Raw genomic sequence first — 15,609 nt, 5'->3', positions numbered from 1 at the left:
TCACAATAGTCAGGTCTTCATCGACGGAGGTGAAGTTCAGATGAGATGTGCTGTTGTGCTGTCCCACTGACTTGTCTTTTGTCAAAACGTATAAAAACCCATCATGCTCAAGACATTTGTGTCTAAAATAGATGCTTTTAGTGTTTCCATCCATGGCCATAAATACGTGTAAATTTAGGAAGGAATTCAGTACAAAACCCAGCATGATGTAGTTTCATGATGAAAAGTAACATAGCATACCTTTAAAATTAATTCAACATTCATTTATTTGGAAAAAACCCCAAAAAAAACACTGTTTACATTTCCACCTGTCTGCAGAAAGGCTCATAAACAGAAAATCGCCCCCCGTTGAGTTGATTTTTTTTACAAGTTCGACACAAACTGTTTCCATTATCATGTGTTTACGACACCGTTTGATCCAACACGCCCAGCTCAATGGAAACCTGACTATTGTCATTTGTTTTTTTAAACATTTTCATGATTTCAAATTAAAACCGAGTAAAACAACCACTCACTCATCTGTTTCGCTCTCCCACACACACACACACACACGCACACACACTTTAACACTAGAGCAGGAAACTGTTCATCGACCAGCCACCGATGCAGATGTTTTTTTTTTTCTTCCCAAAAGATCCATCAGCTACGTTTTCTATCACACAAGCCAACAAACTTTAGAAATAAACCTCTAAATGATGGATGCCCCACCAGTCTTACTCGACACAAACTGGCAGCCAAAGGTCACCAAAGTTCGGCTGTTGGCTGGCGTCAAGTTTCCCGCCCTATTTCAACATGCTCCCCAACACAAATACAAACTCAAAAGATACCGCAAATACACATATATACAAATAGAAGCGGCCCCTCAAACGCCGGGGGCAGCTTAACAATTTATAATGCATCATTTCTTTATATGCCAAGAATAAAACTTTTCTAAATAAAATACATAGTTATCTGTGAGGGTGGGGAATGGGGACAGCAGATGAACAGAGGAGGAGGAGGGTGGGGGCTCGACGGGAGTGTCACCGGAGGTCGGGAGTGCTGGGAAGGAGCCGTTGGTGGTGGGATGATGGGACAGATGAAGAAAGCAGGGTGGGGTGGGGTGGGGGGGATGAAGAGGGAGACGGATGGAGGGGGAAGACTCTTCTCCTTGACTGTGTCGCTGCTCCCGAGCACTGTCCTGTGCCACTGCAACACTCCTCCGCCTCTTCTCCGTTTGTTTAAATCGTTCCATAATAATAATATTAATAATAATAATAATGACCACGACAATGCTAAAAAAATATATATAAACCCCAGCCATGGCTCACAACCCTAAGTCCACAAAAAGGGGGGAGGCCTGGCCCATCGAAGTTCATCTGAGTCAAAACAGAGATGCAGTGAAAAATGAAAGACGCAGAGAAAGAAGGAAAAACGCAGAGAAAGAAGAGGCCTGACGGATGGAGCGAGCCATGGGAGGGAAGTGGCAAACTAACTATAGAGGAAAAGGGAAAAAAAGAGAGGCGGGGGGTTGTGGGGGATGGGGGGGCAGAACAAACACAGCGTTAGGCAGGATGTGCTATAATGAAGAGGAAATAAACAGAAAAGAGGAAGCGGAGATGAAACGGGGAGGATGTAGGGACCATAGATGAGTCGTGTTGGGGCGTTTGTGATCCACACACTGGTGTCCTTCTGAGGGTTTTCTCACAGAAGATTGGCGGAAAGCATGAACAAGTGATGACAACATGGCCTCACTGTGAGTGCGCCCCTCTCTCTCCTTCCCTCTAATTTAAGGTAAAGGATCCGCAGTCCTCCCCGCACTGGTCGTTTGTCCCAGGGTGCATCATACCTCCAGGAAGCGGGAGCTGCTGGCCTTGGTGTGGAAGGGCTCGGACCACATGCGCCGCAAATCCCCCTGTGGACCACAGACAGCAGTTTGGACACAAGTCTTGAATCAAATGTTTCCTGATGCGTCTTCGCTGACCGGGTCAGCTGAGAAAAAACTTTTGTTCCACTTTTGATTGAGGTAAAAATAACAAACTATCATTTATACTCCTGTGTACATATTCCTTCATTCTATGTGCCTCAAACTTTTTTTTTCTTGGATCAGGAAAGTAAAGAAACTAGGGCTGTCAAAGTTACCTAGACAATAACGCGCTAACGCAAAATCATTTAATCGCCACTAATTTCTTTAACGCATTTAACTGGCGACTATAAAACCAAAGGAATTCATTGGGACAAATCATGTCATACTAGCTTGTCGCGAAGGAGGCTAAATAACGCTCCAAACTCTCCCTTGACCTCTGACCTCATGACATGTGAATGAAAATGGGTTCTATGGGTACCCACGAGTCTCCCACCCCCAGACATGCCCACTTTATGATAATCACATGCAGTTTGGGGCAAGTCAGCACACTGACACACTGACAGCTGTTGTTGCCTGTTGGGCTGCAGTTTGCCATGTTATGATTTGAGCATATTTTTATGCTAAATGCAGTACCTGTGAGGGTTTCTGGACAATATTTGTCATTGTTTTGTGTTAATTGATTTCCAATAATAAATATATACATACATTTGCATAAAGCAGCATATTTGCCCACTCCCATGTTGATAAGAGTATTACACACTTGACAAAATCTCCCTTTAAGGTACATTTTGAACAGATAAAAATTGTGATTAATTTGCGATAAATCGTGATTAAATATTTGAATCGATTGACAGCCCTTAAAGAAACGCATACAAGTATGAGACACTTTTTTTGCTGCAGTTAGAAGAGTATTTGTAGCGGAGGCCAGTGTTGCACAAGTTCACACTTAACAAGAGCTCAAAGCTCAAAGTTCACTTCACACAGATTGAAATGAACTTTATAGTTCACAATTTTGAATTTTGAAGTAACAATTTTGAACTAACAAAAAATGAACAACTCATGTTAATTTCAATGTTTTTTTTCTTTTGAACTGGTCGGATGCTGTGATGTTTAATTAGTCTTTCAAACTTATTTTCAGCATTTGGTTCAGCTACATACCACAGGCCTTTAGACCTTTGAGCTCTTGAACTCCTGAGCTCATTATGACACTTTACCTCTATATACTTTACTTATATAACTACATCTCTGTAGGCTATATATACACACACACACACACACACACACACACAGTTTTCAATTTGAAATACTGTCTACCACAAATTGATATTACTTTATTTTATATTTTATTTATGTTTATATTTTAGCCGTATATTTGAACTTTCACTATTTTATGTCTTACTTGTGCGATTTTCCTTTTATATATATATATATATATATATATATATATATATATATATATATATATATATATATATATATATATATATATATATATATATATTTAACGAGCGTTGTTGAAGGGAGGCAGAGATTCCAGGGCCAAGTGCATATGATAACAATGAACAAAACTAGCACACATAAAAACCAGGCGTGTGCACGTGATAAGAGCGCACAGAACAGTAAGAGGAGAGGAAAAGAATCCTCGCCAGGGAGCGTTTCATGTTCCGCGTGCACAAATGTGGTCCCGCGAGCATGGGGCTGTAACGAGCGCGAGCTCGACCCTCCCTATGCGCTCGCAACTAACACCCGCTCACTTGTCAAGTTGACTTTTGTCAAGTTGACTTTGGCTGATGTCTGTCTCCGCTACTTTGATTTCACTGCCATGCCAGCATGCCGGCCACACAGTGCGCGAGCGTCGTTAACTGCCCCGAAAGTTAACGAGGCTCATCTTCACGCTCATTAGTTGTAAATGGAGGCATTCTGTTCACCGAAAGCATGAGCACGTTCAATGAACACGCTCTTTTAGCGCGTTCATGCACGACACTGGTGGGGGCGTATTGTTAACCTGTCTGATAATTCATCTGTTGTGTTTTGAGTTTCACAATACTTAGTCACGATTACAACCACCTTACTACAGGAAACATTTTCGCAAGTTTAGAAAATCATATGCACTTCAACAGGATGTGTTGCCATTAATAGAACGTACTGTATGTGTGAATATTTCAGTCAACAATAAAATAAGCTGTTGAAAACATAAAAAAAGAGTGGAATCTACCTGTAATATTTATCCCTCTCTCCCTTTTGGTTAAGAACAGTAAAGAATTCAAACAAACTGCTGAACTCTGTAAAACTGCTACAGCTGAACTTTTATCTCTAGTAAATAAGTGACTGTTTCTGTCTCATCTCGTACCTTCAGGTAGGCCATAGTGAGCAGAGGCAGCAGGGTGAAGGGCACCAGGTAGAGCAGAGCGGGCTGAGCAGCACGATGGATCCTGGAGGCCACTGTGGCGGTCAGCAGACCTGAAGACAAGAGTCACATCACCATCAATCACATAATACTTTCTTTTTTTATTTTTAAAGTATGCTCAAAAACCTTGAAAGAGAAAAGGTGGGAAACTTTCTGAAAGATTATACTTAAAACAATAATGGCTCCCAATCAACTAAAACTATCACCCCGAAACATGCCCAACACTGAAACAATAAAACCGTCGACCTTTCACATCCATCCATCCATCGATTGCTTACCCACAAAGTATCCGATGAGAGTGCAGTGGAAATAGGAGACGCGCTGCATGCGTCCGGCCGACGGGACTTCCCCATTCGCTTGCTTCTTGTAGTTGTCATAGCGCAGGACGAAGCATAACAGCAGCCCCGGCATCACGATGTCGCCTATTCCCAGCATTGAGAAGTGACTTCCTGTGGAGCTGCACACATGGGAAAGAAGTAGAAATACGTTAGAAACGTGGTCCAAAGCAAGTACACCACCGAGTCGCGAGCAATCCATGGGTACCATTTGATTTTCATTACTCGTTTCTGTACACCAATGTAGGTCTAGGGATGCTCATTTTGAAACATTTTCTTAACCGATAACCGACCCTCGTTAACCGGTTATTAACCGCTAACCGACAAGGTTTGTGCCTCGTACCAGCTGCAGGAGGAGCACAACAGATATTCGTTGACGGGAGTCCCCAGTTCACCTGTCCGGGAGCGTTAACTTAGCAACTGCGATGCTGCGTGTAGTGTCGCGAGCCACTTCACCGCACACTTAGTGAAGTTTAGCGGGTTGTCAGCTGTTTGTCTGCCCGGCATAACTTTAGCGAGTGGCCAACAAACAGTGTGTATTTGTGCTACGTTAGCAGCTCTAGCATTACCGGAGGCTCGCCGCCGCACACGTAGTCTGTGTAACTTTAGCGAGTTTCCAACAGGCCGTGTGTTGGCGGTGAGTGTGAGGTTGTTGGTGGCGTTCTAGCTGTGAACGTAGGTGTAGCAGTGTGTGTGTGTGTGTACAGTTTATTTGTCGGTGAATAAATGCTACGAAACTACAACTCCTCCGCTTCGCTCAAGTGAGCCAGAGACCGGAGCCGAATTCCTGTATCCTGCAACTCCGGCGCCGCCTCTTAAAGTGGGCTGTTAAGGTGGACCAGCTATTCTCCTTGAAGTGACGAGCCGCTCCTCTGAACCGCTCAACTTTTAAGTTAATTATTAACATTTCACTTAACCGTTTTAACCGATAGCGTTAAATCGGTTAAAATGCTTAATGTCGGTTAACGGTTAAACGGTTAATTATGGACATCCCTAGTCCTGACTAGATTTACAGCTACGCTAGCAGCCCTGAGAGGCTGTAATGCTCTTTACAGTAGAAAATTAAATTGTTGGATTGTTCCCCCGTCGTGGTTCCATCAGTCTTACCTGGGAAAGACCAGTTTGCCAGGTAAGGAGAGACGGGGCACGTCGCGGCCCATCCCCGGCCCCAAGTGGAGCTTCCTGGACAGAACGTCTATGGGATTTTCAGCAGGTTGGGTGGCAACTTTGACCATCACATTACTATTGAAGATGTAGGCTGAGAAGAACACCTGGAGGGGAGAAGGAGGAACAAATTATTATTACCTGAGGCCCAATGATGTCTTATTATTACACATTACACGGTTTTGTTGAATACTCGATTCTGATTGGTTAATGACAGCATTCTACAGTTTGCTATTTCTTTATAGCAGACCGCTGCTATATAAAAAAAAAAGACCGTTGCTATGGACACAGTTCTGATCTCCGTACACAGTGAGAGGACGATTTCATTAGTAGAAATAGGGGTGTCTCGATATACTGGTATTGACGATAACCGTGATATTTAAAAATGAAATATTGATATCATGTTAATAATACACGTGATAATATTGTGTAAATAATCCTGTGCCACTTATCATTTTATATATACAGTTATGGTTACAGACTCACTCTCCACCTCCCTACGCTCTTCATTTGCCAAAAAAAACAAACACACAATAAACAAAGTTATAGATGAGTTTGACTGACAGCATTATTATTATTATTATTTAATTTTCTATAGCCATCACGATAATATTGTTATCATTAATTTTTTTGGCCACTTTAATCGTGCACTGAAAATCTGACATGAAAGTGGAAGCAATAAAATAATTTTTTTAAATCAATATTTTGTGTCAGATTATTGATCTCTTTAGTAATTAGCCGTGTAATAAGCGAGATAATGTACAGCACGCGAGTCATTACTGCAAAATATCGCTGTACGTTCACACTCAAAAGTATTCAATCTATAATCATATGAAGACGAGCAAGAAAAAAAACATTTTTGAGCAGCTGTAGCCAGTTTGATATTTGAATAACTTTATTAATTGATCATCAGAATGAGCATAAATCTATTTCCTATTGATAGTTTCAGCTCTAGATTATAAATCTCCAAATGTTCTGCCGTTTCATCGCCTGTATACCTGATTTGTATCAGAGTAGACTCAATCACTGCTTCAATCATCTTCTCAAAGCAGGTGGAGATAATTTATCCAATCCATCTAATATTTGTCTCTTATAACATCATTGTGAACATTAACGGTCAGTGGGGAAATAACACTGAAGGCAGTAGTGTGCTGGCAGGTTGCTAGGCGCCCAGCATGGTAAAGATGAGAGTAATTGTAGTAAATGTGTTCGCTGGTAGAACATCAGCAGGAGCAGTTTGTTGTGTTATGTCAGTTATTAGTTGTTTAGTCTGAATTTGATTTTTATTTGTGCTGAACATTTTTGCTCTCAATTTGAGAGAAACTCAGGAACATTTGTCGTGGGCGTTATTTCTTTTCAAATGACAATGTTACTCATTTTTAATCCTTTCTAAGAGGTAACGGCAGCAATTATTCAAACAAACGTATTATTATCTGAATGAAACAGAAAGCAGCCAGGTGCTCATAGATCCCCCTGAGCTCTACTACCCTTATTTGGTTCAGTGGTTTTAATGAAATTATGGAAAATACACACTGCAGTTCATCAAACAACTCAAATAAAAGCATGACTTCCTACCTCCTGTCACTCACTAACCCACTGATACACATCGTCATATTAAAATCACCATTCATGATACTGGTCCCCCTTGACTTTATAGCTGTTAAGTGGCCATTGCTTTTGTGTTTTGCTCTCATTGCAGGCGCTGATCCAAAGCAGGGACGATGCCAGATACGGCTACTAAATCACACCTAAATCTACCAGTGCCAGAAAAAGACAGCTACACATAAACGTTTTTTAATTTCTCAGAGGAAATCGTGATGTTCATCCTAATTTTTCGCTCAGGGAGACACCTGATATCCTTTGCTCGCCTTCCTCTTCACCATTTATCTTGTTCATTTCGGTTGATGAAGGTAGCTCTCTTGTATTTGTTCAGTCATGGTGGTGATTACTGCGTCTGAATGGGCTAACTACCCAGTTCCTTCAAAACACACTGCTGCAATGTAAAATGCATCACTTCCTAATCAGCAAATAATATAGCTGACAGGGGGGTATTTGCTTGTGAGGGCAAAGTCTCGGACAGGATGCACGTCTTACCCAGAACACGTCATAAATGAGCAGTCCTGACAGCAGCAGGCAAGACACCTTCAGGCTGGGAAGCCGCACAAAGGCGATCATGGCGACGCACAAGCCCATGGCTAAAGCTGCGGGGAGGAAAAAGAACAGGATATTTAAAAACACAGTTACGCAATGTTTCAGCGGAAATGAGCTGAAATAGCAACATGGGAACTGATTTAGCAAGTTTATTTAAGAAACATTAATTACTGTGCACACAGGCCTAATTAATTAGTCAGACTGTTCTGATGAAATTTCTGTCCTCATTCTCTTTTGGGTGCACGATATGACTTGATAATAAGACACAAGATGGTGTTGATATTAAACACGGGAGCATGTCAAGGTTTTCATGCATAGACGATTTGAGTCAATAAAAGTATATGCTTATTGTAATGGCTGCATTTTGCATGTTAAAAGTAATGTGTATACTGTGGCGTTTATTCTAAGCAGGTGTAATGGTGACAGGAACCCAGAGGGGCACTGTAACATTATTTTACTGGTTCCAATGCAGGGACACACAGTATGTCAAGCTTTTAAGGCTGTACCCAATGTCATTTTTTCTATATTCAAAACTTCTGTTGAGGTTTGCGAATGAAGCTTTGAATGTCTGCCGTATTATATTTTATGACCAGGATAAACCAAATGAATAGACATGCAAAAAAAAAAAAGGTGCACAGAATGCGAATAACGTTATGAACGAAGCTTCCAAACTATTTGGTACAGCCCTACAAGCTCGTGTCAAAATCTTCTAAAAATTATGATTAAATGATAGAGTGAATTTTATAATCAGATTTTGATTCTTGGGATCGCTTGAGTTTTATCTGTGCAAGTGTTTTTTGGTTTTTTTCTGATGCTGAAGTGTTTTCATTTGTGTCAGGGCTGCGTTGTTTGCATTATTGAAGAAGACTGCCAGAGATATGTTTCAAATTACTGAAGTCAACTGGGTCAAATAAAATAAATGCACACACCCACGCACTTTGCTCTGCTTTGTCAGTGCTTCACTAAGATCCCAACTTTGATCGAGACCAGTTAGCTTAAATGCCAGTTAGTAGCTGACTAACATCAGTGTCTTCTTCCTGTGTCAGCATGCTTCACACTGCAGTAAGATGCCTGAAAATAGTGTTGCTAAAATCTTCATACTGAGTCATGATGTCAAGTTCCTTCTTCCACAGGAGAAGATGAAAACTGAATTTTGTCCAGACTCTATTGAAGACTGAGATGGCTGAATATATTTTTTACTGCTCCGCAGCATCAAAGTTAGCAGCTAGGCTAACAGAACTTCAATTCATTGTCTAATAATTGTGCAGTGTCCTTAAATGTGAACCAAAAACAGAGAAGTTCAGAGAAACATTACTAATCTTTGGATCCTCATTAGTACACAGCCTGCTGCAGAACTATTTTCTGGGTACCCCTGAAAAGAAACTTTCCGATGTGTGCTAAAATGAATGACACGAGTCGTGACAGAGATAGACGCACCGTCCATGAGAAGCCAGTGTCCAGTCAGCACCCAGATGAGCACCAACAGGACAGAGAGGGAGAAGGACAAGAGCTCAGCCAGAGTGAAACGCCCACAGCAACCAAAGGAAATCCTGCAATAAAGACAAATAAAAGACAGTCAGGACTAAGATAAGAAAACAACATGAGAAAGGTAACAAGGAGAGACGGGTGAAGCTTCCTGGACAGAGCATCTGTTAGATTTTTCAGCATAAGAAAATGTGATACTTGCAGGCAATCATTTACAGGCTGATACTGTATATTTCACCATCGAGTAGTATTTGCATACTTGAACAACTAGGGCGATAGAGCTTTTTTTCTGTATGGGTGAGGGAGTGGCGCTAACCCGGATTTGAATGTGTAAGTGTAAATAAAAGTGCCTTAAATCTACTCTGGATTTTATTAAGGCCCAGACACAGAGAACTAGCAGTGACAAAGACACCTGTTGCATCGCCTCACGTCGCTGGGTCTTGGCCAAAAAGTTGCACTCGAACACGCCACAAAGACTACAGCCAATGGCCAACTACCATGTACGTCCTGCGCCTGCCTGAGATGTAATGTGATTCGTTTAAGCTGAACAGCCAATCGGAGTGATTTCTCTCACCAACGAGCTCTGCTACTGATTCAACATGCTGATCTGGCCAAAAATACGCAGAATAGAGCGGACGGTGCGGGACAAACTGCAAAAACTAGGCCGACCGTCGGCTTGGTATATGTCAGGACCTTAAATAAAAGTGCCTTAAATCTCATCTGGATTTTATCTTAATAAGACAGACCTGAGCCTGAGCAGCCTTTATTTGTGAACAATGTTAAGATACACAAAATAACACTGAGCAGAAAGGTTTTTTGGGGTTGGAGGGTTATGTTATTACAGGTTCTGTAAAGCAGACAACGGGTTAAGTGAAACCAGATAGGAGGCTCTGAATCTGTAACTAGAGAGGAGGCGTTCATATTGGTTATTGAGTAGGTGGGTTGTGTTGTTGGTGAATCCTTGTGCTTTAGATGTCCAGACACCTGAGCCCAGAGGCTATTACACATGATTTGTATGCAGTAAAAAAATAACTGTCAAAGGGCTACTTCACCCCAAATAATAAAATATATTTCCCATTTGCTCCCAGCAGTATTATTAAGCCTTGCCGACAGTTTCCGTTTTAATTGACAGGAAGCTCATTTACGAATATGCTGAAGCACAGAGCTTAATAACTATTTTTAAAAGACAAACAAGACAGCGTGGAGCAGTTTGAGCAACAACAGACATTATCTGAAGACACACAGAATCATCACATGGTTTCCTTACTTGTTCTGTGGGGAGCAGGGTCTGGTCAGATACTGGCACATTGGCAACAAGAGGAATGCGAACGCAATTGTTGCAAGAACTGCAGAGAAGAACAAAGCAGAGCAGTGAAATCAAAGGCCTTACACACCTCGATTGCTCATTGCGGTCGTTTTCTGCCAGCTTAATGGGGCAGCTAATGGTCTTTACAGTTTCAATAATCAACGCAGATAAGAGGCCTGCCCCAGTGAGTAGCCACTGAACAGAAACGTGAGAGCCTTATTACAGTAATTCTACCGCTTTAGAGCGTTCAAAAGCGGCGCTCACCTGCAGTGCAGATGGTAAAGACCACCTGTACCGAGTCAAAGAAGAAGAACATGACTAGCAGAGACACCGAGGCTCCTATGGGCAGGAACAGGGCCTGTGTGGAGTCTATAGTCTGAATACCTGCAAAACAATACAAACAGCGAAGTGAGGGCGATTTGAAACACACAACAACAAATTATAATTGATCCAAGAAGACAAGTTTGTCTGAATTTGTTTTTCTAGTTACCAGGTATGCAACACTCACTGTTGTTTGTGTTGCTGTTATTGAAAGCCCCATTTGGCATGGGGTTGCCGTCTTTATCCTTCTCCTGGTTCTCACAATCCATGTTTAATGACCTGCAGGAGGGAGGGAAAGACAGAGACTTGGGCATCAGTAATCAGAATCTCTAGTGTAGACTTTAGTTTGAATCGGTCTGTGAAAAAGGAAGGAAGTGTGGGTGAAATGTTGAAACGCAGGCTAAATTTTGCAACTAGTGGGAGGCCATTGACCTTCAGCCGAAATGTGGCTCTGTACCACAACCTGAAAATGTCTCACGTCATCCCACAAACTACTCTCATTTCCTTTGCTCATACCTCCTGTCCTAAACACGGCCTTTACAGATAGCTGTAAAAATCAAATATGCTTATAAAAATACTCTTCCCCTGTCATTCTCCATGTATATTTCCATCTTAAAAGGGGTAGGCCTTTTTCCACTGAAGATATTAAGACATGTCACAGTAGGAAAAGCACAGGTGTAAATAATAAAATGAATGATGGCTGAATTGTATTTAGCTGCTTCAGTTTCAGGGTCCTGGCGTTGTGCATGCTGGCTCAGTCACTCTGTCACGGTTTACAGAGACACTTAAATAAAGCGCGGTATTAATGTTATTATGAGAAGTCAAAATGTCTGCTGTGAAAAAGTGCCTGACTGGAGACATCTCCCAGTGCAGAGTAGAATCCTTAAACATCACTATAGTCACATTTCCAACCAAATGTGCACACACTTTAACAGATTTTCCAGAAAATCTGCAAAAAGAAAATGCAAATGTATGCGTATTCCCATCCACTAATGTTTAGATAGATAGATAGATCTTAAATCGCTGTATCAGATGTAAAAGATTTACACCTGAATTGTAATTCCTGTTAATTTTGAAGATTTTTTTGCAAGTTGTTGGTGTACGATGTATTATTTTAATAATAAATCAAAATTCACTAATTTATGTGGTTTTATCTATATATTTATTTGTTACATCTTGTTAAACAAAGATAGGAAAGCAATGTTTAAGTCAAGCCTGATGTTGCCTTACACATAAAAGAATGATCCCAGTCACTTCCACACAGTGAGGCATACAGCTTATTAATTAAACACTGGTATCATATCGGTACTCGGTATCGGCTAATACCCAAAGCCCAGGTATCACTATCGGTATCGGGACTGAAAAAGTTGGATAGGTGCATCCCTACAATACACAGAGTGCAGTGTGGCTGAGACAGAAACTATAAAGCTGAGAAATCGCTGTTCGACAGAGGAGAGGCGTTAACGAAAAAAGTGATATTGACAAGAAGTCGTATTTTGTTTTTATTGATAAATTTTCCACCTCAAGTGTATAAAGTTTTTTTTTTGCTTCATCTTTTCTGAATTAACAGCATTTCAACTTTTTGTGGACAAAATTTAAAAATAGAAACGCGGCAGGATGGAAAGGCACTGACTGTAAATGATTTCATCTCCTCCTGACAGCAACAGCCCCAGATGAGAATGAGCTCAGTGCAGCTCGATCTGATCAGTCGAGACCTCCAAATAATGATCAATATCCACCCGACGACCACAATTTTTTGCCTGATGTGTTTTTCTCCTGCCGTACTAACATGGAGTGAGGATGGAGCATCATATTTTCCTCTATCACTTTCTATTTGCATGGTAGATAAGACAGCATCAATAGCCCACATATATTTGCAGATATAATTTATCTGAGAGCTGACACCTGATTGATTTTGCATCTTAATCATATAAATAACAGATGGATGAGCAAAACATAGTAAACTTGCCTCTCAATTCAGCCCAAGAATCAAACTCTATCTAGCCATTTACCTGATCATAAGACTCCTCTAAAAGCAAATGTGTTTGGGTCAATATCCTTATGCAACTAAAGCCATCAAAACACCATTAGGTGCAGGACTGTAGATTCTTTCAATGCACCAAAATCACATTACGCCTATCATTTACCGGGTACACACTGCTGCAACAAAGTGTTTTTCACTCACATTAACAATAGTCTATGAGCCAGGGGGTTGGTCGTGCCACTTTGGAGGGACCATAGTGATTTTTTTTTAAAGATCTATGTCCCTAGTCCCTCTCATTTCCTTTTTCCATCCCTCCATCATTCAAATTTTTCCATCTTTTCTCGCCATTTAACACATAGATCCAGTATAAAAGAGGGTAACCAACACACAATATCATGAAGTTATATATCGTTGTAAAGCTTAGACTATAATCTATCCATCGGTCACATTGCCATGACACTGAGGTCAAGAGAAATTGACCTTTGACCTCTAATGCTGCAATTGGGCAAATTCTGAATGCCACTCCAAATGCCCTTATAACTAACTTCGTATTGATCTTCTGTGCCTATGGATAGTTCCAACATAAAGAGCACAAAAAGAGCTTTAAAATGATATATTACATGAATAACAGCAATAACAACATTTCTTATGAGAATAAACGTAACTTTGTGCAGTTTGTATCTGATAGAATGTCAGAACTTTGCATTGAATTCTGTTATTGGGGCTGTTTGTAAATGGCTTTCTAAGCAGCAGAAACACAAAATAATACAAAAAGTTAAAAAAAATTCTTAAGAAATGAATTCTCCATCCATTATTTTATGTTTTCCCACTCTTACCTCATTGTCAATATAAACATGTTACAACTGAGGAGGCCCCTACTCAGTAGCAATGGATTGTATTTTAGGTGATATGTGAAAATGATGTTCACTTTTTTATAAAGGCATAAAACTTGGTACACTTGAACAGTTTGGAGCCCTGAACATTTTCAGATATGGAGCCATCGCAAAAACGCTTTGTGGCAGCCATGGTGGTCATTTTACTTTCCACCATAACCAAATTATGTATTTTGCATCATATCTCCTGAACCAATCATGATAACACAGAAAAGATGATGTCTAGTCAGTCTAGTGGCTTTCTCTGCAGCTTCAGTAATGGATCTGATGACCTTTCTCTATGGCCTATGAAGGTCTCTTTGGAGAGATTTTCAAGCCGTGTTTGAGGTCTAGCCTGTGGAAACATTTTGGCTTTGGCAAAAAGGGAGATGTCCTTGATAATGCTCTCGCTGTCTGCAGAATCTCTCGCTTGTCTGGCTCTTCCTCGCCATCAGCCTACTTCGTTTTGTTGTCGTCTTTCCGAGATGCTCTGCTGGTGCATGTCGATGACATTATTCACAGAGACCGTGAACCGGAGTTTTTGTATTATTTTGTGTTTCTGCTGCTTAGAAAGCCATTTACAAACTGCCCCAATAACAGAATTCAATGCAAAGTTCTGACATTCTATCAGATACAAACTGCACACAGTTACGTTTATTCTCACAAGAGATGTTATCGTTGTTATTCATGTAATATATCATTTTAAAGCTCTTTTTGTGCTCTTTATGTTGGAACTATCCATAGGCACAGAAGATCAATATGAAGTTAGTTATAAGGGCGTTTGGAGTGGTATTCAGAATTTGCCCAATTGCAGCATTAGAGGTCAAAGGTCAATTTCTCTTGACCTCAGTGTCATGGCAATGTGACCGATGGATAAATTATAGTCTAAGCTTTACAACGATATAGAACTTCATGATATTGTGTGTTGTTTACCCTCTTTTATACTGGATCTATGTGTAAAATGGCGAAAAAAGATGGAAACATTTTAATGATGGAGGGATGAAAAAAGGAGTGATAGCACATAGAAAGCTACCATTGTTGCAATGCTATCATGCATTTTCCAACACTAGGGACATAGACCTTTAAAAGAATCACTATGAGACTTGGTCCCTCCAAAGTGGCACGACGGACACATTTTAGGGGTCTGGCTCATGGACTACATGAAGATGTACTTTTTTTACTAGATTGAACCCTGAGGAATGTCTCCAGTTATCAGCTACATGGTAAATAAATACATTACCAGTTACACTTATTCACTATAACAAATCAAACCAAACATATTTTCTTTAGGTTCTTAAATTCTTGCAATCTGGGATCCAAAATAAGGACATTTTAATTGATCCTTTGGTGCAAAAGCTTATGAAGAAAAACATACAAGAGCTTTTGTTATGTGGGGCGCAGCAATAGTGACAGGCCTGTGACTGAATTTGGAGTATTAACTGTTGTTTAGGAAATTATACTTCAGGCTATCGGTCCTTGCTCGTGTGGCACACAAGACGCCCTCTGTAAGTCACAGCTGAAGTGATTGTTTATTTAGTGACACTCACCTGAAGCTGCCATAGACGATGAGGAGGATGGATATGAGGAAGGTGGACACCTGGCTGGAGTCAACTAGGGAGTACGCCCTAAAGAGAAAAGAGAGAGAGAGAGAAATACAAATATGAGACTCTGAGCACAAACATCTATGTAATGAATCTAGTAAAAAAAAGCTCCTTTAGTGCAATACTGAAGACAAAGTACA

The 15,609-nt window shown here is 40.7% G+C and overlaps 1 protein-coding gene across 2 annotated transcripts in view; it reads right to left on the bottom strand.

The window, feature by feature from the left end:
* Positions 1–248: 248 nt before the first annotated feature.
* The window catches only part of sppl3 (signal peptide peptidase 3), a 31,812-nt gene continuing 16,451 nt past the window's right edge, over positions 249–15,609 (bottom strand). The window contains exons 2-11 of one of the 2 annotated variants that reach the window (XM_074617049.1): positions 15,416–15,493; positions 11,182–11,291; positions 10,956–11,075; positions 10,653–10,731; positions 9,338–9,450; positions 7,844–7,950; positions 5,693–5,856; positions 4,529–4,707; positions 4,194–4,303; positions 249–1,891 (exon numbers count right to left, since the gene is read on the bottom strand). In XM_074617049.1, coding sequence (XP_074473150.1) covers positions 1,820–1,891; positions 4,194–4,303; positions 4,529–4,707; positions 5,693–5,856; positions 7,844–7,950; positions 9,338–9,450; positions 10,653–10,731; positions 10,956–11,075; positions 11,182–11,291; positions 15,416–15,493 — 1,132 coding nt within the window. In that variant the 3' untranslated portion in view covers positions 249–1,819. The remainder of the gene's footprint in view (positions 1,892–4,193; positions 4,304–4,528; positions 4,708–5,692; positions 5,857–7,843; positions 7,951–9,337; positions 9,451–10,652; positions 10,732–10,955; positions 11,076–11,181; positions 11,292–15,415; positions 15,494–15,609) is intronic. The other variant, XM_074617050.1, reaches the window with a different exon arrangement.

This window comes from Sebastes fasciatus, chromosome 19 (genome assembly GCF_043250625.1).
Source record: "Sebastes fasciatus isolate fSebFas1 chromosome 19, fSebFas1.pri, whole genome shotgun sequence".
Lineage (NCBI taxonomy): Eukaryota > Metazoa > Chordata > Actinopteri > Perciformes > Sebastidae > Sebastes > Sebastes fasciatus.
Note: the sequence above shows the minus strand (reverse complement) of the source record. Positions and strands in the feature narration are given on the sequence as shown.